The 25,281-nt window shown below is 35.8% G+C and overlaps 1 protein-coding gene across 1 annotated transcript in view; it reads left to right on the top strand.

Moving 5' to 3' along the window:
* The window catches only part of SUPT16H (SPT16 homolog, facilitates chromatin remodeling subunit), a gene marked incomplete at both ends in the record, with an annotated part of 86,362 nt that overhangs the window by 23,112 nt on the left and 37,969 nt on the right, over positions 1 to 25,281 (top strand). The window contains 3 exons of the mRNA XM_079551121.1: positions 19,464 to 19,559; positions 21,344 to 21,459; positions 23,282 to 23,435. Of these exons, the coding sequence (XP_079407247.1) occupies positions 19,464 to 19,559; positions 21,344 to 21,459; positions 23,282 to 23,435 (366 nt within the window). The remainder of the gene's footprint in view (positions 1 to 19,463; positions 19,560 to 21,343; positions 21,460 to 23,281; positions 23,436 to 25,281) is intronic.

Here is a 25,281-nt window from a genome sequence, read left to right as displayed (position 1 = left end):
AGCGATATTTTGGGTTAAAAACAGGGATTTCTGTGAAAATCAGCGATATTTGAGGTTAAAAACAGGGGTTTCTGTGAAAATCAGCGATATTTTAGGGTTAAAAACAGGGATTTCTGTGAAAACAAGCGATATTTTAGGGTTAAAAACAGGGATTTCTGTGAAAATCAGCGAAATTTTAGGGTTAAAAACAGGGGTTTCTGTGAAAACAAGCGATATTTTAGGTTAAAAACAGGGGTTTCTGTGAAAATCAGCGATATTTTAGGGTTAAAAACAGGGATTTCTGTGAAAATCAGCGATATTTTAGGTTAAAAACAGGGATTTCTGTGAAAATCAGCGATATTTTAGGTTAAAAACAGGGATTTCTGTGAAAATCAGCGATATTTTAGGTTAAAAACAGGGATTTCTGTGAAAATCAGCGATATTTTAGGGTTAAAAAGAGGGATTTCTGTGAAAATCAGCGATATTTTAGGTTAAAAAGAGGGATTTCTGTGAAAATCAGCGATATTTTAGGTTAAAAACAGGGATTTCTGTGAAAATCAGCGATATTTTAGGTTAAAAAGAGGGATTTCTGTGAAAATCAGCGATATTTTAGGGTTAAAAACAGGGATTTCTGTGAAAATAAGCGATATTTTAGGGTTAAAAACAGGGATTTCTATGAAAATCAGCGATATTTTAGGTTAAAAACAGGGATTTCTGTGAAAATAAGCGATATTTTCGGGTTAAAAACAGGGATTTCTGTGAAAATAAGCGATATTTTAGGGTTAAAAACAGGGATTTCTGTGAAAATCAGCGATATTTTAGGTTAAAAACAGGGATTTCTGTGAAAATCAGCGATATTTTAGGGTTAAAAACAGGGATTTCTGTGAAAATCAGCGATATTTTAGGGTTAAAAACAGGGATTTCTGTGAAAATCAGCGATATTTTAGGGTTAAAAACAGGGATTTCTGTGAAAATCAGCGATATTTTAGGGTTAAAAACAGGGATTTCTGTGAAAATCAGCGATATTTTAGGGTTAAAAACAGGGATTTCTGTGAAAATAAGCGATATTTTAGGTTAAAAACAGGGATTTCTGTGAAAATCAGCGATATTTTAGGGTTAAAAACAGGGATTTCTGTGAAAATCAGCGATATTTTAGGTTAAAAACAGGGATTTCTGTGAAAATCAGCGATATTTTAGGGTTAAAAACAGGGATTTCTGTGAAAATCAGCGATATTTTAGGTTAAAAACAGGGATTTCTGTGAAAATAAATGATATTTTAGGGTTAAAAACAGGGATTTCTGTGAAAATAAGCGATATTTTAGGGTTAAAAACAGGGATTTCTGTGAAAATCAGCGATATTTTAGGGTTAAAAACAGGGATTTCTGTGAAAATCAGCGATATTTTAGGTTAAAAACAGGGATTTCTGTGAAAATCAGCGATATTTTAGGGTTAAAAACAGGGATTTCTGTGAAAATCAGCGATATTTTAGGGTTAAAAACAGGGATTTCTGTGAAAATCAGCGATATTTTAGGTTAAAAACAGGGATTTCTGTGAAAATCAGCGATATTTTAGGGTTAAAAACAGGGATTTCTGTGAAAATCAGCGATATTTTAGGGTTAAAAACAGGGATTTCTGTGAAAATCAGCGATATTTTAGGTTAAAAACAGGGATTTCTGTGAAAATCAGCGATATTTTAGGTTAAAAACAGGGATTTCTGTGAAAATAAGCGATATTTTCAGGTTAAAAACGGATTTCTGTGAAAATAAGCGATATTTTAGGTTAAAAACAGGGATTTCTGTGAAAATCAGCGATATTTTAGGGTTAAAAACAGGGATTTCTGTGAAAATCAGCGATATTTTAGGTTAAAAACAGGGATTTCTGTGAAAATCAGCGATATTTTAGGGTTAAAAACAGGGATTTCTGTGAAAATCAGCGATATTTTAGGGTTAAAAACAGGGATTTCTGTGAAAATCAGCGATATTTTAGGGTTAAAAACAGGGATTTCTGTGAAAATAAGCGATATTTTAGGTTAAAAACAGGGATTTCTGTGAAAATCAGCGATATTTTAGGGTTAAAAACAGGGATTTCTGTGAAAATCAGCGATATTTTAGGTTAAAAACAGGGATTTCTGTGAAAATCAGCGATATTTTAGGTTAAAAACAGGGATTTCTGTGAAAATAAGCGATATTTTAGGGTTAAAAACAGGGATTTCTGTGAAAATAAATGATATTTTAGGGTTAAAAACAGGGATTTCTGTGAAAATAAGCGATATTTTAGGGTTAAAAACAGGGATTTCTGTGAAAATCAGTGATATTTTAGGTTAAAAACAGGGATTTCTGTGAAAATCAGCGATATTTTAGGGTTAAAAACAGGGATTTCTGTGAAAATCAGCGATATTTTAGGGTTAAAAACAGGGATTTCGGTGAAAATCAGCGATATTTTAAGGTTAAAAACAGGGATTTCGGTGAAAATCAGCGATATTTTAGGGTTAAAAGCAGGGATTTCTGTGAAAATAAGCGATATTTTAGGTTAAAAACAGGGATTTCTGTGAAAATCAGCGATATTTTAGGGTTAAAAACAGGGATTTCTGTGAAAATCAGCGATATTTGAGGTTAAAAACAGGGATTTCTGTGAAAATCAGCGATATTTTAGGTTAAAAACAGGGATTTCTGTGAAAATAAGCGATATTTTAGGTTAAAAACAGGGATTTCTGTGAAAATCAGCGAAATTTTAGGGTTAAAAACAGGGGTTTCTGTGAAAACAAGCGATATTTTAGGTTAAAAACAGGGGTTTCTGTGAAAATCAGCGATATTTTAGGGTTAAAAACAGGGATTTCTGTGAAAATCAGCGATATTTTAGGGTTAAAAACAGGGATTTCTGTGAAAATCAGCGATATTTTAGGTTAAAAACAGGGATTTCTGTGAAAATCAGCGATATTTTAGGTTAAAAACAGGGATTTCTGTGAAAATCAGCGATATTTCGGGTTAAAAACAGGGATTTCTGTGAAAATCAGCGATATTTTAGGTTAAAAACAGGGATTTCTGTGAAAATCAGCGATATTTCGGGTTAAAAACAGGGATTTCTGTGAAAATCAGCGATATTTCGGGTTAAAAACAGGGATTTCTGTGAAAATCAGCGATATTTTAGGTTAAAAACAGGGATTTCTGTGAAAATCAGCGATATTTTAGGGTTAAAAAGAGGGATTTCTGTGAAAATCAGCGATATTTTAGGTTAAAAAGAGGGATTTCTGTGAAAATCAGCGATATTTTAGGTTAAAAACAGGGATTTCTGTGAAAATCAGCGATATTTTAGGTTAAAAAGAGGGATTTCTGTGAAAATCAGCGATATTTTAGGGTTAAAAACAGGGATTTCTGTGAAAATCAGCGATATTTTAGGGTTAAAAACAGGGATTTCTGTGAAAATAAGCGATATTTTAGGGTTAAAAACAGGGATTTCTATGAAAATCAGCGATATTTTAGGTTAAAAACAGGGATTTCTGTGAAAATAAGCGATATTTTCGGGTTAAAAACAGGGATTTCTGTGAAAATAAGCGATATTTTAGGGTTAAAAACAGGGATTTCTGTGAAAATCAGCGATATTTTAGGTTAAAAACAGGGATTTCTGTGAAAATCAGCGATATTTTAGGGTTAAAAACAGGGATTTCTGTGAAAATCAGCGATATTTTAGGTTAAAAACAGGGATTTCTGTGAAAATCAGCGATATTTTAGGGTTAAAAACAGGGATTTCTGTGAAAATCAGCGATATTTTAGGGTTAAAAACAGGGATTTCTGTGAAAATCAGCGATATTTTAGGGTTAAAAACAGGGATTTCTGTGAAAATAAGCGATATTTTAGGTTAAAAACAGGGATTTCTGTGAAAATCAGCGATATTTTAGGGTTAAAAACAGGGATTTCTGTGAAAATCAGCGATATTTTAGGTTAAAAACAGGGATTTCTGTGAAAATCAGCGATATTTTAGGGTTAAAAACAGGGATTTCTGTGAAAATCAGCGATATTTTAGGTTAAAAACAGGGATTTCTGTGAAAATAAATGATATTTTAGGGTTAAAAACAGGGATTTCTGTGAAAATAAGCGATATTTTAGGGTTAAAAACAGGGATTTCTGTGAAAATCAGCGATATTTTAGGGTTAAAAACAGGGATTTCTGTGAAAATCAGCGATATTTTAGGTTAAAAACAGGGATTTCTGTGAAAATCAGCGATATTTTAGGGTTAAAAACAGGGATTTCTGTGAAAATCAGCGATATTTTAGGGTTAAAAACAGGGATTTCTGTGAAAATCAGCGATATTTTAGGGTTAAAAACAGGGATTTCTGTGAAAATCAGCGATATTTTAGGGTTAAAAACAGGGATTTCTGTGAAAATCAGCGATATTTTAGGTTAAAAACAGGGATTTCTGTGAAAATAAGCGATATTTTCAGGTTAAAAACGGATTTCTGTGAAAATAAGCGATATTTTAGGTTAAAAACAGGGATTTCTGTGAAAATCAGCGATATTTTAGGGTTAAAAACAGGGATTTCTGTGAAAATCAGCGATATTTTAGGTTAAAAACAGGGATTTCTGTGAAAATCAGCGATATTTTAGGGTTAAAAACAGGGATTTCTGTGAAAATCAGCGATATTTTAGGGTTAAAAACAGGGATTTCTGTGAAAATCAGCGATATTTTAGGGTTAAAAACAGGGATTTCTGTGAAAATAAGCGATATTTTAGGTTAAAAACAGGGATTTCTGTGAAAATCAGCGATATTTTAGGTTAAAAACAGGGATTTCTGTGAAAATAAGCGATATTTTAGGGTTAAAAACAGGGATTTCTGTGAAAATAAATGATATTTTAGGGTTAAAAACAGGGATTTCTGTGAAAATAAGCGATATTTTAGGGTTAAAAACAGGGATTTCTGTGAAAATCAGCGATATTTTAGGGTTAAAAACAGGGATTTCTGTGAAAATCAGCGATATTTTAGGGTTAAAAACAGGGATTTCTGTGAAAATCAGCGATATTTTAGGGTTAAAAACAGGGATTTCTGTGAAAATCAGCGATATTTTAAGGTTAAAAACAGGGATTTCGGTGAAAATCAGCGATATTTTAGGGTTAAAAGCAGGGATTTCTGTGAAAATAAGCGATATTTTAGGTTAAAAACAGGGATTTCTGTGAAAATCAGCGATATTTTAGGGTTAAAAACAGGGATTTCTGTGAAAATCAGCGATATTTTAGGTTAAAAACAGGGATTTCTGTGAAAATCAGCGATATTTTAGGTTAAAAACAGGGATTTCTGTGAAAATAAGCGATATTTTAGGTTAAAAACAGGGATTTCTGTGAAAATAAGCGATATTTTAGGGTTAAAAACAGGGATTTCTATGAAAATAAGCGATATTTTAGGGTTAAAAACAGGGATTTCTGTGAAAATCAGCGATATTTTAGGTTAAAAACAGGGATTTCTGTGAAAATCAGCGATATTTTAGGTTAAAAACAGGGATTTCTGTGAAAATCAGCGATATTTTAAGGTTAAAAACAGGGATTTCTGTGAAAATCAGCGATATTTTCGGGTTAAAAACAGGGATTTCTGTGAAAATCAGCGATATTTTAGGGTTAAAAACGGATTTCTGTGAAAATCAGCGATATTTTAGGGCTAAAAACAGGGATTTCTGTGAAAATCAGCGATATTTTAGGGTTAAAAACAGGGATTTCTGTGAAAATCAGCGATATTTTAGGGTTAAAAACAGGGATTTCTGTGAAAATCAGCGATATTTTAGGGTTAAAAACAGGGATTTCTGTGAAAATCAGCGATATTTTAGGGTTAAAAACAGGGATTTCTGTGAAAATCAGCGATATTTTAGGGTTAAAAACAGGGATTTCTGTGCAAATCAGCGATATTTTGGGTTAAAAACAGGGATTTCTGTGAAAATCAGCGATATTTTAGGGTTAAAAACAGGGATTTCTGTGAAAATCAGCGATATTTTAGGGTTAAAAACAGGGATTTCTGTGAAAATCAGCGATATTTTAGGGTTAAAAACAGGGATTTCTGTGAAAATCAGCGATATTTTAGGGTTAAAAACAGGGATTTCTGTGAAAATCAGCGATATTTTAGGGTTAAAAACAGGGATTTCTGTGAAAATCAGCGATATTTTAGGTTAAAAACAGGGATTTCTGTGAAAATAAGCGATATTTTAGGTTAAAAACAGGGATTTCTGTGAAAATCAGCGATATTTTAAGGTTAAAAACAGGGATTTCTGTGAAAATCAGCGATATTTTAGGGTTAAAAACAGGGATTTCTGTGAAAATCAGCGATATTTTAGGTTAAAAACAGGGATTTCTGTGAAAATAAGCGATATTTTCAGGTTAAAAACGGATTTCTGTGAAAATAAGCGATATTTTAGGTTAAAAACAGGGATTTCTGTGAAAATCAGCGATATTTTAGGGTTAAAAACAGGGATTTCTGTGAAAATCAGCGATATTTTAGGGTTAAAAACAGGGATTTCTGTGAAAATCAGCGATATTTTAGGGTTAAAAACAGGGATTTCTGTGAAAATCAGCGATATTTTAGGTTAAAAACAGGGATTTCTGTGAAAATCAGCGATATTTTAGGGTTAAAAACAGGGATTTCTGTGAAAATCAGCGATATTTTAGGGTTAAAAACAGGGATTTCTGTGAAAATCAGCGATATTTTAGTGTTAAAAACAGGGATTTCTGTGAAAATAAGCGATATTTTAGGTTAAAAACAGGGATTTCTGTGAAAATCAGCGATATTTTAGGGTTAAAAACAGGGATTTCTGTGAAAATCAGCGATATTTTAGGTTAAAAACAGGGATTTCTGTGAAAATCAGCGATATTTTAGGGTTAAAAACAGGGATTTCTGTGAAAATCAGCGATATTTTAGGGTTAAAAACAGGGATTTCTGTGAAAATCAGCGATATTTTAGGGTTAAAAACAGGGATTTCTGTGAAAATCAGCGATATTTTAAGGTTAAAAACAGGGATTTCGGTGAAAATCAGCGATATTTTAGGGTTAAAAGCAGGGATTTCTGTGAAAATAAGCGATATTTTAGGTTAAAAACAGGGATTTCTGTGAAAATCAGCGATATTTTAGGGTTAAAAACAGGGATTTCTGTGAAAATCAGCGATATTTTAGGTTAAAAACAGGGATTTCTGTGAAAATCAGCGATATTTTAGGTTAAAAACAGGGATTTCTGTGAAAATAAGCGATATTTTAGGTTAAAAACAGGGATTTCTGTGAAAATAAGCGATATTTTAGGGTTAAAAACAGGGATTTCTGTGAAAATCAGCGATATTTTAGGTTAAAAACAGGGATTTCTGTGAAAATCAGCGATATTTTAGGTTAAAAACAGGGATTTCTGTGAAAATCAGCGATATTTTAAGGTTAAAAACAGGGATTTCTGTGAAAATCAGCGATATTTTCGGGTTAAAAACAGGGATTTCTGTGAAAATCAGCGATATTTTAGGGTTAAAAACGGATTTCTGTGAAAATCAGCGATATTTTAGGTTAAAAACAGGGATTTCTGTGAAAATCAGCGATATTTTAGGGTTAAAAACAGGGATTTCTGTGAAAATCAGCGATATTTTAGGGTTAAAAACAGGGATTTCTGTGAAAATCAGCGATATTTTAGGGTTAAAAACAGGGATTTCTGTGAAAATCAGCGATATTTTAGGGTTAAAAACAGGGATTTCTGTGAAAATCAGCGATATTTTAGGGTTAAAAACAGGGATTTCTGTGCAAATCAGCGATATTTTGGGTTAAAAACAGGGATTTCTGTGAAAATCAGCGATATTTTAGGGTTAAAAACAGGGATTTCTGTGAAAATCAGCGATATTTTAGGGTTAAAAACAGGGATTTCTGTGAAAATCAGCGATATTTTAGGGTTAAAAACAGGGATTTCTGTGAAAATCAGCGATATTTTAGGTTAAAAACAGGGATTTCTGTGAAAATCAGCGATATTTTAGGTTAAAAACAGGGATTTCTGTGAAAATAAGCGATATTTTAGGGTTAAAAACAGGGATTTCTGTGAAAATCAGCGATATTTTAGGGTTAAAAACAGGGATTTCTGTGAAAATCAGCGATATTTTAGGGTTAAAAACAGGGATTTCTGTGAAAATCAGCGATATTTTAGGGTTAAAAACAGGGATTTCTGTGAAAATCAGCGATATTTTAGGGTTAAAAACAGGGATTTCTGTGAAAATAAGCGATATTTTAGGTTAAAAACAGGGATTTCTGTGAAAATCAGCGATATTTTAAGGTTAAAAACAGGGATTTCTGTGAAAATCAGCGATATTTTAGGGTTAAAAACGGATTTCTGTGAAAATCAGCGATATTTTAGGTTAAAAACAGGGATTTCTGTGAAAATAAGCGATATTTTCAGGTTAAAAACGGATTTCTGTGAAAATAAGCGATATTTTAGGTTAAAAACAGGGATTTCTGTGAAAATCAGCGATATTTTAGGGTTAAAAACAGGGATTTCTGTGAAAATCAGCGATATTTTAGGTTAAAAACAGGGATTTCTGTGAAAATAAGCGATATTTTAGGGTTAAAAACAGGGATTTCTATGAAAATAAGCGATATTTTAGGGTTAAAAACAGGGATTTCTGTGAAAATAAGCGATATTTTAGGGTTAAAAACAGGGATTTCTGTGAAAATCAGCGATATTTTAGGTTAAAAACAGGGATTTCTGTGAAAATCAGCGATATTTTCGGGTTAAAAACAGGGATTTCTGTGAAAATAAGCGATATTTTAGGGTTAAAAACAGGGATTTCTGTGAAAATCAGCGATATTTTAGGTTAAAAACAGGGATTTCTGTGAAAATCAGCGATATTTTAGGTTAAAAACAGGGATTTCTGTGAAAATCAGCGATATTTTAGGGTTAAAAACAGGGATTTCTGTGAAAATCAGCGATATTTTAGGGTTAAAAACAGGGATTTCTGTGAAAATCAGCGATATTTTAGGGTTAAAAACAGGGATTTCTGTGAAAATCAGCGATATTTTAGGGTTAAAAACAGGGATTTCTGTGAAAATCAGCGATATTTTAGGGTTAAAAACAGGGATTTCTGTGAAAATAAGCGATATTTTAGGGTTAAAAACAGGGATTTCTGTGAAAATAAGCGATATTTTAGGTTAAAAACAGGGATTTCTGTGAAAATCAGCGATATTTTAAGGTTAAAAACAGGGATTTCTGTGAAAATCAGCGATATTTTAGGGTTAAAAACAGGGATTTCTGTGAAAATCAGCGATATTTTAGGTTAAAAACAGGGATTTCTGTGAAAATAAGCGATATTTTCAGGTTAAAAACGGATTTCTGTGAAAATAAGCGATATTTTAGGTTAAAAACAGGGATTTCTGTGAAAATCAGCGATATTTTAGGGTTAAAAACAGGGATTTCTGTGAAAATCAGCGATATTTTAGGTTAAAAACAGGGATTTCTGTGAAAATCAGCGATATTTTAGGGTTAAAAACAGGGATTTCTGTGAAAATCAGCGATATTTTAGGGTTAAAAACAGGGATTTCTGTGAAAATCAGCGATATTTTAGGGTTAAAAACAGGGATTTCTGTGAAAATCAGCGATATTTTAGGTTAAAAACAGGGATTTCTGTGAAAATCAGCGATATTTTAGGGTTAAAAACAGGGATTTCTGTGAAAATCAGCGATATTTTAGGTTAAAAACAGGGATTTCTGTGAAAATCAGCGATATTTTAGGTTAAAAACAGGGATTTCTGTGAAAATAAGCGATATTTTAGGGTTAAAAACAGGGATTTCTGTGAAAATAAATGATATTTTAGGGTTAAAAACAGGGATTTCTGTGAAAATAAGCGATATTTTAGGGTTAAAAACAGGGATTTCTGTGAAAATCAGCGATATTTTAGGTTAAAAACAGGGATTTCTGTGAAAATCAGCGATATTTTAGGGTTAAAAACAGGGATTTCTGTGAAAATCAGCGATATTTTAGGGTTAAAAACAGGGATTTCTGTGAAAATCAGCGATATTTTAAGGTTAAAAACAGGGATTTCGGTGAAAATCAGCGATATTTTAGGGTTAAAAGCAGGGATTTCTGTGAAAATAAGCGATATTTTAGGTTAAAAACAGGGATTTCTGTGAAAATCAGCGATATTTTAGGGTTAAAAACAGGGATTTCTGTGAAAATCAGCGATATTTTAGGTTAAAAACAGGGATTTCTGTGAAAATCAGCGATATTTTAGGTTAAAAACAGGGATTTCTGTGAAAATAAGCGATATTTTAGGTTAAAAACAGGGATTTCTGTGAAAATAAGCGATATTTTAGGGTTAAAAACAGGGATTTCTATGAAAATAAGCGATATTTTAGGGTTAAAAACAGGGATTTCTGTGAAAATCAGCGATATTTTAGGTTAAAAACAGGGATTTCTGTGAAAATCAGCGATATTTTAGGTTAAAAACAGGGATTTCTGTGAAAATCAGCGATATTTTAAGGTTAAAAACAGGGATTTCTGTGAAAATCAGCGATATTTTCGGGTTAAAAACAGGGATTTCTGTGAAAATCAGCGATATTTTAGGGTTAAAAACGGATTTCTGTGAAAATAAGCGATATTTTAGGTTAAAAACAGGGATTTCTGTGAAAATCAGCGATATTTTAGGGTTAAAAACAGGGATTTCTGTGAAAATCAGCGATATTTTAGGGTTAAAAACAGGGATTTCTGTGAAAATAAGCGATATTTTAGGTTAAAAACAGGGATTTCTGTGAAAATCAGCGATATTTTAGGGTTAAAAACAGGGATTTCTGTGAAAACCAGCGATATTTTAGGGTTAAAAACAGGGATTTCTGTGAAAACAAGCGATATTTTAGGGTTAAAAACAGGGATTTCTGTGAAAATCAGCGATATCTCAGGTTAAAAACAGGGATTTCTGTGAAAATCAGCGATATTTTAGGGTTAAAAACAGGGATTTCTGTGAAAATCAGCGATATTTTAGGGTTAAAAACAGGGATTTCTGTGAAAATCAGCGGTATTTTAGGTTAAAAACCGGGATTTCTGTGAAAATCAGCGATATTTTAGGGTTAAAAACAGGGATTTCTGTGAAAATCAGCGATATTTTAGGTTAAAAACAGGGATTTCTGTGAAAATCAGCGATATTTTCGGGTTAAAAACAGGGATTTCTGTGAAAATCAGCGATATTTTAGGGTTAAAAACAGGGATTTCTGTGAAAATCAGCGATATTTTAGGTTAAAAACAGGGATTTCTGTGAAAATCAGCGATATTTTCGGGTTAAAAACAGGGATTTCTGTGAAAATCAGCGATATTTTAGGGTTAAAAACAGGGATTTCTGTGAAAATCAGCGATATTTTAGGTTAAAAACAGGGATTTCTGTGAAAATCAGCGATATTTTAGGGTTAAAAACAGGGATTTCTGTGAAAATAAGCGATATTTTAGGGTTAAAAACAGGGATTTCTGTGAAAATAAGCGATATTTTAGGTTAAAAACAGGGATTTCCTTGAAAATCAGCGATATTTTAGGGTTAAAAACAGGGATTTCTGTGAAAATCAGCGATATTTTAGGGTTAAAAACAGGGATTTCTGTGAAAATCAGCGATATTTTAGGTTAAAAACAGGGATTTCTGTGAAAATCAGCGATATTTTAGGTTAAAAACAGGGATTTCTATGAAAATCAGCGATATTTTAGGGTTAAAAACAGGGATTTCTGTGAAAATCAGCGATATTTTAGGTTAAAAACAGGGATTTCTGTGAAAATAAGCGATATTTTAGGTTAAAAACAGGGATTTCTGTGAAAATCAGCGATATTTTAGGTTAAAAACAGGGATTTCTATGAAAATAAGCGATATTTTAGGGTTAAAAACAGGGATTTCTGTGAAAATCAGCGATATTTTAGGTTAAAAACAGGGATTTCTGTGAAAATCAGCGATATTTTAGGGTTAAAAACAGGGATTTCTGTGAAAATCAGCGATATTTTAGGTTAAAAACAGGGATTTCTATGAAAATAAGCGATATTTTAGGTTAAAAACAGGGATTTCTGTGAAAATCAGCGATATTTTAGGTTAAAAAGAGGGATTTCTGTGAAAATAAGCGATATTTTAGGTTAAAAACAGGGATTTCTGTGAAAATAAGCGATATTTTAGGGTTAAAAACAGGGATTTCTGTGAAAATCAGCGATATTTTAGGTTAAAAACAGGGATTTCTGTGAAAATCAGCGATATTTCAGGTTAAAAACAGGGATTTCTGTGAAAATCAGCGATATTTTAGGTTAAAAACAGGGATTTCTGTGAAAATCAGCGATATTTTAGGGTTAAAAACAGGGATTTCTGTGAAAATCAGCGATATTTTAGGGTTAAAAACAGGGATTTCTGTGAAAATCAGCGATATTTCAGGGTTAAAAACCGGGATTTCTGTGAAAATCAGCGATATTTTAGGGGTAAAAACAGGGATTTCTGTGAAAATCAGCGATATTTCAGGGTTAAAAACCGGGATTTCTGTGAAAATCAGCGATATTTTAGGGGTAAAAACAGGGATTTCTGTGAAAATCAGCGATATTTTAGGGGTAAAAACAGGGATTTCTGTGAAAATCAGCGATATTTTAGGTTAAAAACAGGGATTTCTGTGAAAATCAGCGATATTTTAGGTTAAAAACAGGGATTTCTGTGAAAATCAGCGATATTTTAGGTTAAAAACAGGGATTTCTGTGAAAATCAGCGATATTTTAGGGTTAAAAACGGATTTCTGTGAAAATAAGCGATATTTTAGGGTTAAAAACAGGGATTTCTGTGAAAATCAGCGATATTTTAGGTTAAAAACAGGGATTTCTGTGAAAATCAGCGATATTTTAGGGTTAAAAACAGGGATTTCTGTGAAAATAAGCGATATTTTAGGGTTAAAAACAGGGATTTCTGTGAAAATCAGCGATATTTAGGGTTAAAAACAGGGATTTCTGTGAAAATCAGCGATATCTTAGGTTAAAAACAGGGATTTCTGTGAAAATCAGCGATATTTTAGGGTTAAAAACAGGGATTTCTGTGAAAATCAGCGATATTTTAGGTTAAAAACAGGGATTTCTGTGAAAATCAGCGATATTTTAGGTTAAAAACAGGGATTTCTGTGAAAATCAGCGATATTTTAGGTTAAAAACAGGGATTTCTGTGAAAATCAGCGATATTTTAGGGTTAAAAACAGGGATTTCTGTGAAAATAAATGATATTTTAGGGTTAAAAACAGGGATTTCTGTGAAAATAAGCGATATTTTAGGGTTAAAAACAGGGATTTCTGTGAAAATCAGCGATATTTTAGGTTAAAAACAGGGATTTCTGTGAAAATCAGCGATATTTTCGGGTTAAAAACAGGGATTTCTGTGAAAATAAGCGATATTTTAGGTTAAAAACAGGGATTTCTGTGAAAATCAGCGATATTTTAGGTTAAAAACAGGGATTTCTGTGAAAATCAGCGATATTTTAGGTTAAAAACAGGGATTTCTGTGAAAACCAGCGATATTTTAGGGTTAAAAACAGGGATTTCTGTGAAAATCAGCGATATTTTAGGGTTAAAAACAGGGATTTCTGTGAAAATCAGCGATATTTTAGGGTTAAAAACAGGGATTTCTGTGAAAATCAGCGATATTTTAGGGTTAAAAACAGGGATTTCTGTGAAAATCAGCGATATTTTAGGGTTAAAAACAGGGATTTCTGTGAAAATAAGCGATATTTTAGGGTTAAAAACAGGGATTTCTGTGAAAATAAGCGATATTTTAGGTTAAAAACAGGGATTTCTGTGAAAATCAGCGATATTTTAAGGTTAAAAACAGGGATTTCTGTGAAAATCAGCGATATTTTAGGTTAAAAACAGGGATTTCTGTGAAAATCAGCGATATTTTAGGTTAAAAACAGGGATTTCTGTGAAAATAAGCGATATTTTCAGGTTAAAAACGGATTTCTGTGAAAATAAGCGATATTTTAGGTTAAAAACAGGGATTTCTGTGAAAATCAGCGATATTTTAGGGTTAAAAACAGGGATTTCTGTGAAAATCAGCGATATTTTAGGTTAAAAACAGGGATTTCTGTGAAAATCAGCGATATTTTAGGGTTAAAAACAGGGATTTCTGTGAAAATCAGCGATATTTTAGGGTTAAAAACAGGGATTTCTGTGAAAATCAGCGATATTTTAGGGTTAAAAACAGGGATTTCTGTGAAAATCAGCGATATTTTAGGGTTAAAAACAGGGATTTCTGTGAAAATCAGCGATATTTTAGGGTTAAAAACAGGGATTTCTGTGAAAATCAGCGATATTTTAGGTTAAAAACAGGGATTTCTGTGAAAATCAGCGATATTTTAGGTTAAAAACAGGGATTTCTGTGAAAATAAGCGATATTTTAGGGTTAAAAACAGGGATTTCTGTGAAAATAAATGATATTTTAGGGTTAAAAACAGGGATTTCTGTGAAAATAAGCGATATTTTAGGGTTAAAAACAGGGATTTCTGTGAAAATCAGCGATATTTTAGGTTAAAAACAGGGATTTCTGTGAAAATCAGCGATATTTTAGGGTTAAAAACAGGGATTTCTGTGAAAATCAGCGATATTTTAGGGTTAAAAACAGGGATTTCTGTGAAAATCAGCGATATTTTAAGGTTAAAAACAGGGATTTCGGTGAAAATCAGCGATATTTTAGGGTTAAAAGCAGGGATTTCTGTGAAAATAAGCGATATTTTAGGTTAAAAACAGGGATTTCTGTGAAAATCAGCGATATTTTAGGGTTAAAAACAGGGATTTCTGTGAAAATCAGCGATATTTTAGGTTAAAAACAGGGATTTCTGTGAAAATCAGCGATATTTTAGGTTAAAAACAGGGATTTCTGTGAAAATAAGCGATATTTTAGGTTAAAAACAGGGATTTCTGTGAAAATAAGCGATATTTTAGGGTTAAAAACAGGGATTTCTATGAAAATAAGCGATATTTTAGGGTTAAAAACAGGGATTTCTGTGAAAATCAGCGATATTTTAGGTTAAAAACAGGGATTTCTGTGAAAATCAGCGATATTTTAGGTTAAAAACAGGGATTTCTGTGAAAATCAGCGATATTTTAAGGTTAAAAACAGGGATTTCTGTGAAAATCAGCGATATTTTCGGGTTAAAAACAGGGATTTCTGTGAAAATCAGCGATATTTTAGGGTTAAAAACGGATTTCTGTGAAAATCAGCGATATTTTAGGGTTAAAAACAGGGATTTCTGTGAAAATCAGCGATATTTTAGGGTTAAAAACAGGGATTTCTGTGAAAATCAGCGATATTTTAGGGTTAAAAACAGGGATTTCTGTGAAAATCAGTGATATTTTAGGTTAAAAACAGGGATTTCTGTGAAAATCAGCGATATTTTAGGGTTAAAAACAGGGATTTCTGTGAAAATCAGCGATATTTTAGGGTTAAAAACAGGGATTTCTGTGAAAATCAGCGATATTTAGGGTTAAAAACAGGGATTTCTGTGAAAATCAGCGATATCTCAGGTTAAAAACAGGGATTTCTGTGAAAATCAGCGATATTTTAGGGTTGAAAACAGGGATTTCTGTGAAAATCAGCGATATTTTAGGGTTAAAAACAGGGATTTCTGTGAAAATCAGCGGTATTTTAGGTTAAAAACCGGGATTTCTGTGAAAATCAGCGGTATTTTAGGTTAAAAACCGGGATTTCTGTGAAAATCAGCGATATTTTAGGGTTAAAAACAGGGATTTCTGTGAAAATCAGCGATATTTTAGGGTTAAAAACAGGGATTTCTGTGAAAATCAGCGATATTTTAGGTTAAAAACAGGGATTTCTGTGAAAATCAGCGATATTTTAGGGTTAAAAACAGGGATTTCTGTGAAAATCAGCGATATTTTAGGGTTAAAAACAGGGATTTCTGTGAAAATCAGCGATATTTTAGGTTAAAAACAGGGATTTCTGTGAAAATCAGCGATATTTTAGGGTTAAAAACAGGGATTTCTGTGAAAATCAGCGATATTTTAGGGTTAAAAACAGGGATTTCTGTGAAAATCAGCGATATTTTAGGTTAAAAACAGGGATTTCTGTGAAAATCAGCGATATTTTAGGGTTAAAAACAGGGATTTCTGTGAAAATAAGCGATATTTTAGGGTTAAAAACAGGGATTTCTGTGAAAATAAGCGATATTTTAGGTTAAAAACAGGGATTTCCTTGAAAATCAGCGATATTTTAGGGTTAAAAACAGGGATTTCTGTGAAAATCAGCGATATTTTAGGGTTAAAAACAGGGATTTCTGTGAAAATCAGCGATATTTTAGGTTAAAAACAGGGATTTCTGTGAAAATCAGCGATATTTTAGGTTAAAAACAGGGATTTCTATGAAAATCAGCGATATTTTAGGGTTAAAAACAGGGATTTCTGTGAAAATCAGCGATATTTTAGGTTAAAAACAGGGATTTCTGTGAAAATCAGCGATATTTTAGGGTTAAAAACAGGGATTTCTGTGAAAATCAGCGATATTTTAGGTTAAAAACAGGGATTTCCTTGAAAATCAGCGATATTTTAGGGTTAAAAACAGGGATTTCTGTGAAAATCAGCGATATTTTAGGGTTAAAAACAGGGATTTCTGTGAAAATCAGCGATATTTTAGGTTAAAAACAGGGATTTCTGTGAAAATCAGCGATATTTTAGGTTAAAAACAGGGATTTCCTTGAAAATCAGCGATATTTTAGGGTTAAAAACAGGGATTTCTGTGAAAATCAGCGATATTTCAGGGTTAAAAACAGGGATTTCTATGAAAATCAGCGATATTTTAGGGTTAAAAACAGGGATTTCTGTGAAAATCAGCGATATTTTAGGTTAAAAACAGGGATTTCTGTGAAAATCAGCGATATTTTAGGGTTAAAAACAGGGATTTCTGTGAAAATCAGCGATATTTTAGGTTAAAAACAGGGATTTCTATGAAAATAAGCGATATTTTAGGTTAAAAACAGGGATTTCTGTGAAAATCAGCGATATTTTAGGTTAAAAAGAGGGATTTCTGTGAAAATAAGCGATATTTTAGGTTAAAAACAGGGATTTCTGTGAAAATCAGCGATATTTTAGGGTTAAAAACAGGGATTTCTGTGAAAATCAGCGATATTTTAGGTTAAAAACAGGGATTTCTGTGAAAATCAGCGATATTTCAGGTTAAAAACAGGGATTTCTGTGAAAATCAGCGATATTTTAGGGTTAAAAACAGGGATTTCTGTGAAAATCAGCGATATTTTAGGGTTAAAAACAGGGATTTCTGTGAAAATCAGCGATATTTTAGGGTTAAAAACAGGGATTTCTGTGAAAATCAGCGATATTTCAGGGTTAAAAACCGGGATTTCTGTGAAAATCAGCGATTTTTTAGGGGTAAAAACAGGGATTTCTGTGAAAATCAGCGATATTTCAGGGTTAAAAACCGGGATTTCTGTGAAAATCAGCGATATTTTAGGGGTAAAAACAGGGATTTCTGTGAAAATCAGCGATATTTTAGGGGTAAAAACAGGGATTTCTGTGAAAATCAGCGATATTTTAGGTTAAAAACAGGGATTTCTGTGAAAATCAGCGATATTTTAGGTTAAAAACAGGGATTTCTGTGAAAATCAGCGATATTTTAGGTTAAAAACAGGGATTTCTGTGAAAATCAGCGATATTTTAGGGTTAAAAACGGATTTCTGTGAAAATAAGCGATATTTTAGGTTAAAAACAGGGATTTCTGTGAAAATCAGCGATATTTTAGGGTTAAAAACAGGGATTTCTGTGAAAATCAGCGATATTTTAGGTTAAAAACAGGGATTTCTGTGAACATCAGCGATATTTTAGGTTAAAAACAGGGATTTCTGTGAAAATCAGCGATATTTCAGGGTTAAAAACAGGGATTTCTGTGAAAATCAGCGATATCTTAGGTTAAAAACAGGGATTTCTGTGAAAATCAGCGATATTTTAGGTTAAAAACAGGGATTTCTGTGAAAATCAGCGATATTTTATGGTTAAAAACAGGGATTTCTGTGAAAATCAGCGATATTTTAGGGTTAAAAACGGATTTCTGTGAAAATAAGCGATATTTTAGGGTTAAAAACAGGGATTTCTGTGAAAATCAGCGATATTTTAGGTTAAAAACAGGGATTTCTGTGAAAATCAGCGATATTTTAGGGTTAAAAACAGGGATTTCTGTGAAAATAAGCGATATTTTAGGGTTAAAAACAGGGATTTCTGTGAAAATCAGCGATATTTAGGGTTAAAAACAGGGATTTCTGTGAAAATCAGCGATATCTTAGGTTAAAAACAGGGATTTCTGTGAAAATCAGCGATATTTTAGGGTTAAAAACAGGGATTTCTGTGAAAATCAGCGATATTTTAGGTTAAAAACAGGGATTTCTGTGAAAATCAGCGATATTTTAGGGTTAAAAACAGGGATTTCTGTGAAAATCAGCGATATTTTAGGTTAAAAACAGGGATTTCTGTGAAAATCAGCGATATTTTAGGGTTAAAAACAGGGATTTCTGTGAAAATCAGCGATATTTTAGGGTTAAAAACAGGGATTTCTGTGAAAATCAGCGATATTTAGGGTTAAAAACAGGGATTTCTGTGAAAATCAGCGATATCTTAGGTTAAAAACAGGGATTTCTGTGAAAATCAGCGATATTTCAGGGTTAAAAACAGGGATTTCTGTGAAAATCAGCGATATTTTAGGGTTAAAAACAGGGATTTCTGTGAAAATCAGCGATATTTCAGGGTTAAAAACAGGGATTTCTGTGAAAATCAGCGATATTTTAGGGTTAAAAACAGGGATTTCTGTGAAAATCAGCGATATTTTAGGGTTAAAAACGGATTTCTGTGAAAATCAGTGATATTTTAGGTTAAAAACAGGGATTTCTGTGAAAATCAGCGATATTTTAGGTTAAAAACAGGGATTTCTGTGAAAATCAGCGATATTTTAGGGTTAAAAACAGGGATTTCTGTGAAAATCAGCGATATTTTAGGGTTAAAAACAGGGATTTCTGTGAAAATCAGCGATATTTTAGGTTAAAAACAGGGATTTCTGTGAAAATCAGCGATATTTTAGGGTTAAAGACAGGGATTTCTGTGAAAATAGTCAATGTTTTTTGTCAAATCTGTTTTTTTTGTCAGAAGTAGTGATTTTTTGTCCATTTGCTGTAAAAATGTCACTTTGGGGTCAACAATGGCTTTTTTGTGTCAATTTGGCATAAATATGGTGTTTTTTGATCAAAAACGTTGATTTCGGGTTGCTCAAATTTGGGGAAAAAATGGTGGTTTTGGCTCAAATTGGGGCATAAATGGCCATTTTATAGCAGAAATTTTGCTAAAAATGGCAATTTTGAGGCAAAAATGTCACTTTTTGGTCGAAAATGGTGATTTTGGAGGCAGAAATTGCTGCTGAAATGGTGATAAATTGGGTTTTTGGTTCCAAGGGTTCCAAAAATCGTAGTTTTGGCGTTTGGCTTTGCTCAAAGTTGAATTTTTTTCCATCAGAATGAAGACGAAGAGGAGGAAGAGGAGGAAAAGGACGAGGCCGAAGATTTATTGGGGCGCAGCTCGAGGGCGGCGCTGCTGACGGAGCGCACGCGGGTAGGGGGAAATTTGGGCTGAAATCTGGTGATTTTGGGGCTTTTTGGGGGGTTTTGATGGATTTTGGGCATTTTGGGGCCTTCTGTGGGGATTTTTGGGGTCATTTTGGGCGTTTTGGGGTCATTTTGGGGGGATTTGGGGTGATTTTGGGGGACGTTTTGAGGGTGTTTTTGGGGAGATTTTTGGGGGATTTGGGGTGAAACTGTGGGGATTTTGGGTCGAATTTTGGGGATTTTGGGTCATTTTGGGTGATTGAATGGATTTGGGGGATTTTGGGGCCTTCGGTGGGGATTTTTGGGGTCACTTTAGGGGATCTTGGGTCATTTTTGGGGTCTTTTTTGGGGATTTTAAGTCGTTTTTGGGGGGGTTTTGAGGTCGTTTTTGGGGAGATTTCTAGTGGGTCTGGGGTGAAATTGTTGGGATTTTGGGTCGAATTTTGGGGATTTTAGGTCATTTTGGGGTGATTTTGTTTTTTTTTTGTGGGGTTTTGGGTCGTTTCTGTGGGTTTTGGGGTCATTTTGGGGGGTTTTGGGGTAATTTTTGGGGGGTTTTTGGGGGGGTTGAGGTCATTTTGGGGGGAATTCTGGGGGATTTGAGGTGAAATCGTTGGGATTTTGGGGCAAATTTTGGGGATTTTGGGTCATTTTGGGGTGATTTTATGGATTTGGGGGATTTGGGGTCATTCTGTGGACATTTTTGGGGTCATTTTTGGGGGATTTTGGGTCATTTTTGGGGGATTTGGGGTGATTTTGGGGGGCGTTTTGAGGTCGTTTTTGGGGAGATTTCTGAGGGATTTGGGGTGAAATTGTTGGGATTTCGGGGGAATTTTGGGTCGAATTTTGGGGATTTTGGGTCATTTTGGGGTGATTTTGGTTTTTTTTGTGGGGTTTTGGGTCGGTTTTGTGGTCTTTTTTGCGGGGTTTTTGGGGTGTTGTGGCACTGCTGACGGAGCGCACGCGGATAGGGGGAAATTTGGGCTGAAATCTGGTGATTTTGGGGCTTTTTGGGGGGATTTGATGGATTTTGGGGATTTTTGGGGTCTTTTTGGGGGGGTTTTGGGTCATTTTGGGTGGATTATGGGTCATTTTGGTCATTTTTGGTGGATTTGGGGTAATTTGGGGGTAATTTGGGTCGTTTTGGGGTAATTTGGGGTCATTTTTGGTTGATTTGGGGTCATTTTGGGGGGATTTTGGGTCGTTTTTGGTTCATTGGGTCATTTTGGGAGGATTTTGGGTCTTTTTTATGGGGATTTGGGTCGTTTTGGGGGGATTTGGGGTCATTTTGGGTGGACTTTGGGTCATTTTGGGGTGGTTTTGAGTCATATTTGGTTCATTTTTGGGTCATTTTTGGTTGATTTTGGGTCATTTTGGGCGGGTTTTGGGTCATGTTTCTTTGATTTTGGGTCAATTTGGGGGGATTTGGGTGGATTTTGGGTCATTTTGGGTGGATTTCGGGTCATTTTGGGTCCTTTTGATGCAATTTTGGGTCCTTTTTATGGGACTTCAGTTCATTTTGGGGGGGGGTTGGGGCGATTCGGTTGGATTTTGGTTCATTTTTGTTGGAATTTGGGGTCAGTTTTGGGCATTTGGGGTCATTTTAAGTGGTTTTTGGGTCATTTCTGTTGGATTTTGGGTCGTTTTGGGTCATTTTGGGGGGGGGTTGGGTCATTTTGGGTGGATTTGGGGTGGATTTTGGGTCAATTTGGGGGGATTTTGGGTCATTTTGGGGGGTTTAGGGTCATTTTTGGTGGATTTTGGGTCATTTGGGGTCTGACTCCCCCCCAGAACGAGCTGACAGCCGAGGAGAAGCGCCGAGCTCATCAAAAGGAATTAGCAACGCAGCTTAACGAGGAGGCGAGGCGGAGGCTGACGGAGCAGAAGGGGGAGCAGCAGATCCAGAAGTACCCAAATTTGGGGGGGATTTGGGGTTTTGGGGGGGATTTGGGGTCATTTTTGGGTGGATTTGGGGTCATTTTTGGGTGGATTTGGGGTCATTTTTGGGTGGTTTTGGGGTCTTTTGGGGGGGATTTGGGGTCATTTTTTGGGGGGGGATTTGGGGTCATTTTTGGGTGCATTTGGGGTCATTTTGGGGGGGCGATTTGGGGTCATTTTTGGGGGGGGATTTGGGGTCATTTTTGGGGGGGATTTGGGGTCTTTTGGGGGGGGGATTTGGGGTCATTTTTGGGGTGGATTTGGGGTCATTTTGGGGGGGGGATTTGGGGTCATTTTTGGGGGGGGGATTTGGGGTCATTTTTGGGGGGGGATTTGGGGTGTTTTGGGGGGGGGATTTGGTGTCATTTTGGGGGGATTTGGGGTCATTTTTGGGGGGATTTGGGGTCATTTTTGGGGGGATTTGGGGTCATTTTGGGGGGGTTCAGGGTCATTGTGGGGGAGATTTGGGTCATTTTTAGGGTCTTTAGGTCCATTTGGGGTCATTTTGGGGGAATTTAAGGGGTCTTGGGGTCATTTTTTGTGGATTTGGGGTCATTTTTGGAGGAATTTGGATCATTTTGGGGGGAATCCTGGAGATTGGGGGTCATTGTGGCGGATTTTGGGTCATTTTGGGGGAATCCTGTTGATTTTGGGGTCCTTTGGGGTGGATTTTGGGTCATTTTTGGAGGAGCTTGGGATCATTTTGGGGTCATTTTTGTGGGATTTCGGGTCATTTTTATGGGATTTTGGGTCATTCTGTGGGAGTTGGGGTCTTTTCATTGCAAATTTCATTGATTTTGGGTCATTTTAGGGTAATTTGGGTCATTTTTGGTGGACTTTGGGACATTTTGGGGGAATTCGGGGTCAATTTTTTGGGGATTTTGGGCCAATTTTGGTCAGATTTTGGGGGTAATTTAGGTCATTTTTGTGGGGATTTTGGGTCATTTTTATGGGATTTTGGGTCATTTGGGGGCTAATTTCGTTGATTTTTGGTCATTTTGGGGGAATTTTGGGGATTTGGGTCATTTTAGGGTTTTTGGGGTGGTCATTTTGGGGAGATTTGGGTCATTTTGGGGTATAGGGGTGGTTTGGGGTCATTTTGTGGGGGTTTTGGGGGTCATTTTGAGGGTGTTTGGGTCATTTTGGGGGGGTCTGGGGTCATTTGGAGGGGTTAGGGTCATTTTGGGGGGGATTTGGGTCATTTTTAGGGTCATTTTGGGGGGGTTGGGGTCATTTTAGGGGTGTTTGGGGTCTTTTGGGGGAGGGTTGGGGTCTTTTGGGGGGGGATTTGGGGTCTTTTGGGGGGGGGTTGGGGTCATTTTGCGGGGTTGGGGTCATTTGGGGGGAGTTAGGGGTCATTTTTAGGGTCTTTGGGGGATTTGGGGTCATTTTAGGGGGCTTTAGGGTCATTTTGGCGGGGTCTTTGGGGGATGTGGGGTCATTTTAGGGTGGATTTGGGTCATTTTTAGGATCTTTGGGGGGGATGTGGGGTCATTTTGGGGGGGATTTGGGGTCATTTTTAGGGTCTTTGGGGGATTTGGGGTTATTTTAGGTGTTTTGGGGGGGAATTTGGGTCCTTTTAGGAGGATTTTGAGTCATTTTAATTGGATTTGGGGTCATTGGGGTGGATTTGGGGTCATTTTGAGGTGGATTTTTGGCCACTTTGGGGGTAAATCGGTGCCTTTTGGTGCTTTTCTTCGCATTTTTGGGCTGATTTTGGCACGATTCGGGTCAAGGCAGTGGTTTTTATTCCCCAATTTTGCCTGATTTCACCCCAAATCTTTGGGGCAGGGCACGGAAATCCAACATCTCCTATAAGAACCCATCGCTGATGCCCAAGGAGCCCCACATCCGCGAGATGAAGATTTACATCGACAAGAAATACGAGACCGTCATCATGCCCGTCTTCGGCATCGCCACCCCCTTCCACATCGCCACCATCAAGGTGGGATTTTGGGGTGAAAAAGGGGGGATTTGGGGTCGTGGGGCTGGAATTTGTGGTCAGAAAGGTAAAATTTTGGGGTCAGGAATGAGAAAATTTGGGTGGGGAGGGGAAGGACTTGGGTTTTCCGCGTTCTTTGGGTCTTTGTCCAACATTGGGGGATCTTCAAATCAACGTTGTTGAATTATTGGGGTGAATGTGATGGATTTTGGGGTGAAAAAGGGGGAATTTGGGGTCGTGGGGCTGGAATTTGGGGTCAGAAAGGTGAAATTTGGGGTCAGGAATGTGAAAATTTGGGTGGGGAGGGGAAGGATTTGGGTTTTCCGCATTCTTTGGGTCTTTGTCCAACGTTGGAGAAGCTTCAAGTCAACATTGTTGAATTTTTGGGTGAGTTTGATGGATTTTGGGGTCAGAAAGGCAAAATTTGGGGTTGTGGGGCTGAAATTTGGGGTCAGAAAGGTGAAATTTGTGGTCAGAAAGGCAATATTTGGGGTCAGGAATGAGAAAATTTGGGTGGGGAGGGGAAGGATTTGGGTTTTCCGCCTTCTTTGGGTCTTTGTCCAACATTGGGGGATCTTCAGGTCAACACTGTGGGATTTTTGGGGTAGGTTGATGGATTTTGGGGTGAAAAAGGGGGAATTTGGGGTCGTGGGTCTGGAATTTGGGGTCAGGAAAGTGAAATTTGGGGTCAGGAATGTGAAAATTTGGGTGGGGAGGGGAAGGATTTGGATTTTCGGCGTTCTTTGGGTCTTTGTCCAACGTTGGAGAAGCTTCAAGTCAACGTTGTTGAATTTTTGGGGTGAAAAATGGGATATTTGGGGTCGTGGGGCTGGAATTTGGGGTCAGAAAGTTGAAATTTGGGGTCAGGAAGGTGAAATTTGGGGTCAGGAATGAGAAAATTTGGGTGGGGAGGGGAAGGATTTGGGTTTTCCGCCTTCTTTGGGTCTTTGTCCAACATTGGGGGATCTTCAAGTCAGTATTGTGGGATTTTTGGGGTTGGTTGATGGATTTTGGGGTGGAAAAGGGGGAATTTGGGGTCGTGGGGCTGGAATTTGGGGTCAGAAAGGCGAAATTTGGGGCCAGAAAAGCGAAATTTTGGGCCTGGCACCTTAAAATTCAAGCGGTGTTGATTTTTGTGTTCAGTTTTGATGGGTTTTAGGGTCAAATTTGATGGATTTTTGGGTCCAATTCAATGGATTTTGGGTCAAATTTGATATTTTTGGGGTTGAAGCTCCTTGTTTGTCCATTTTCATCCCCTTTTTGGGTTGAAAAAGCCCATTTTTGGTTCATTTCTCCCCCCTAATTGACGCTTTCTCTTCCGGGCTCCTTCAACTCAACGCCGTTGAATTTCGCCTTGAATTTTTGGGGCTTTTTGGGTCCAATTCTTCAGATTTTGGGTCAAATTTGATGTTTTTGGGTTTGAAGCTCCTTTAGGACCCATTTTTTGGGTTGAAAACGCCCATTTTTGGTTCATTTCTCCCCCGTTGCTTTTTCATCCATCATTGGGGCTCCTTCGACTCAACGCTGTTGAGTTTCGCCTTGAATTTTTGGGGCTTTTTGGGTCCAATTCAACGGATTTTGGGGTCAAATTCGATTTTTTTTGTGTTGAAGCTCCTTTTTTGTCCATTTTCATCCCCTTTTTGGGTTGAAAACGCCCATTTTTGGTTCATTTCCCCCAGTTGCTTCTTCATCCACCATTGGGGCTCCTTCAATTCAACGCCGTTGAGTTTTGCCTTGAATTTTTGGGGCTTTTTGGGTCCAATTCAACGGATTTTGGGGTCAAATTCGATGTTTTTGGGTTTGAAGCTCCTTTAGGACCCATTTTTTGGGTTGAAAACGCCCATTTTTG

Source organism: Tetrao urogallus, assembly GCF_951394365.1.
Source record: "Tetrao urogallus genome assembly, contig: scaffold_78, whole genome shotgun sequence".
NCBI lineage: Eukaryota > Metazoa > Chordata > Aves > Galliformes > Phasianidae > Tetrao > Tetrao urogallus.
This window is presented reverse-complemented; position numbering and strand designations above follow the sequence as displayed.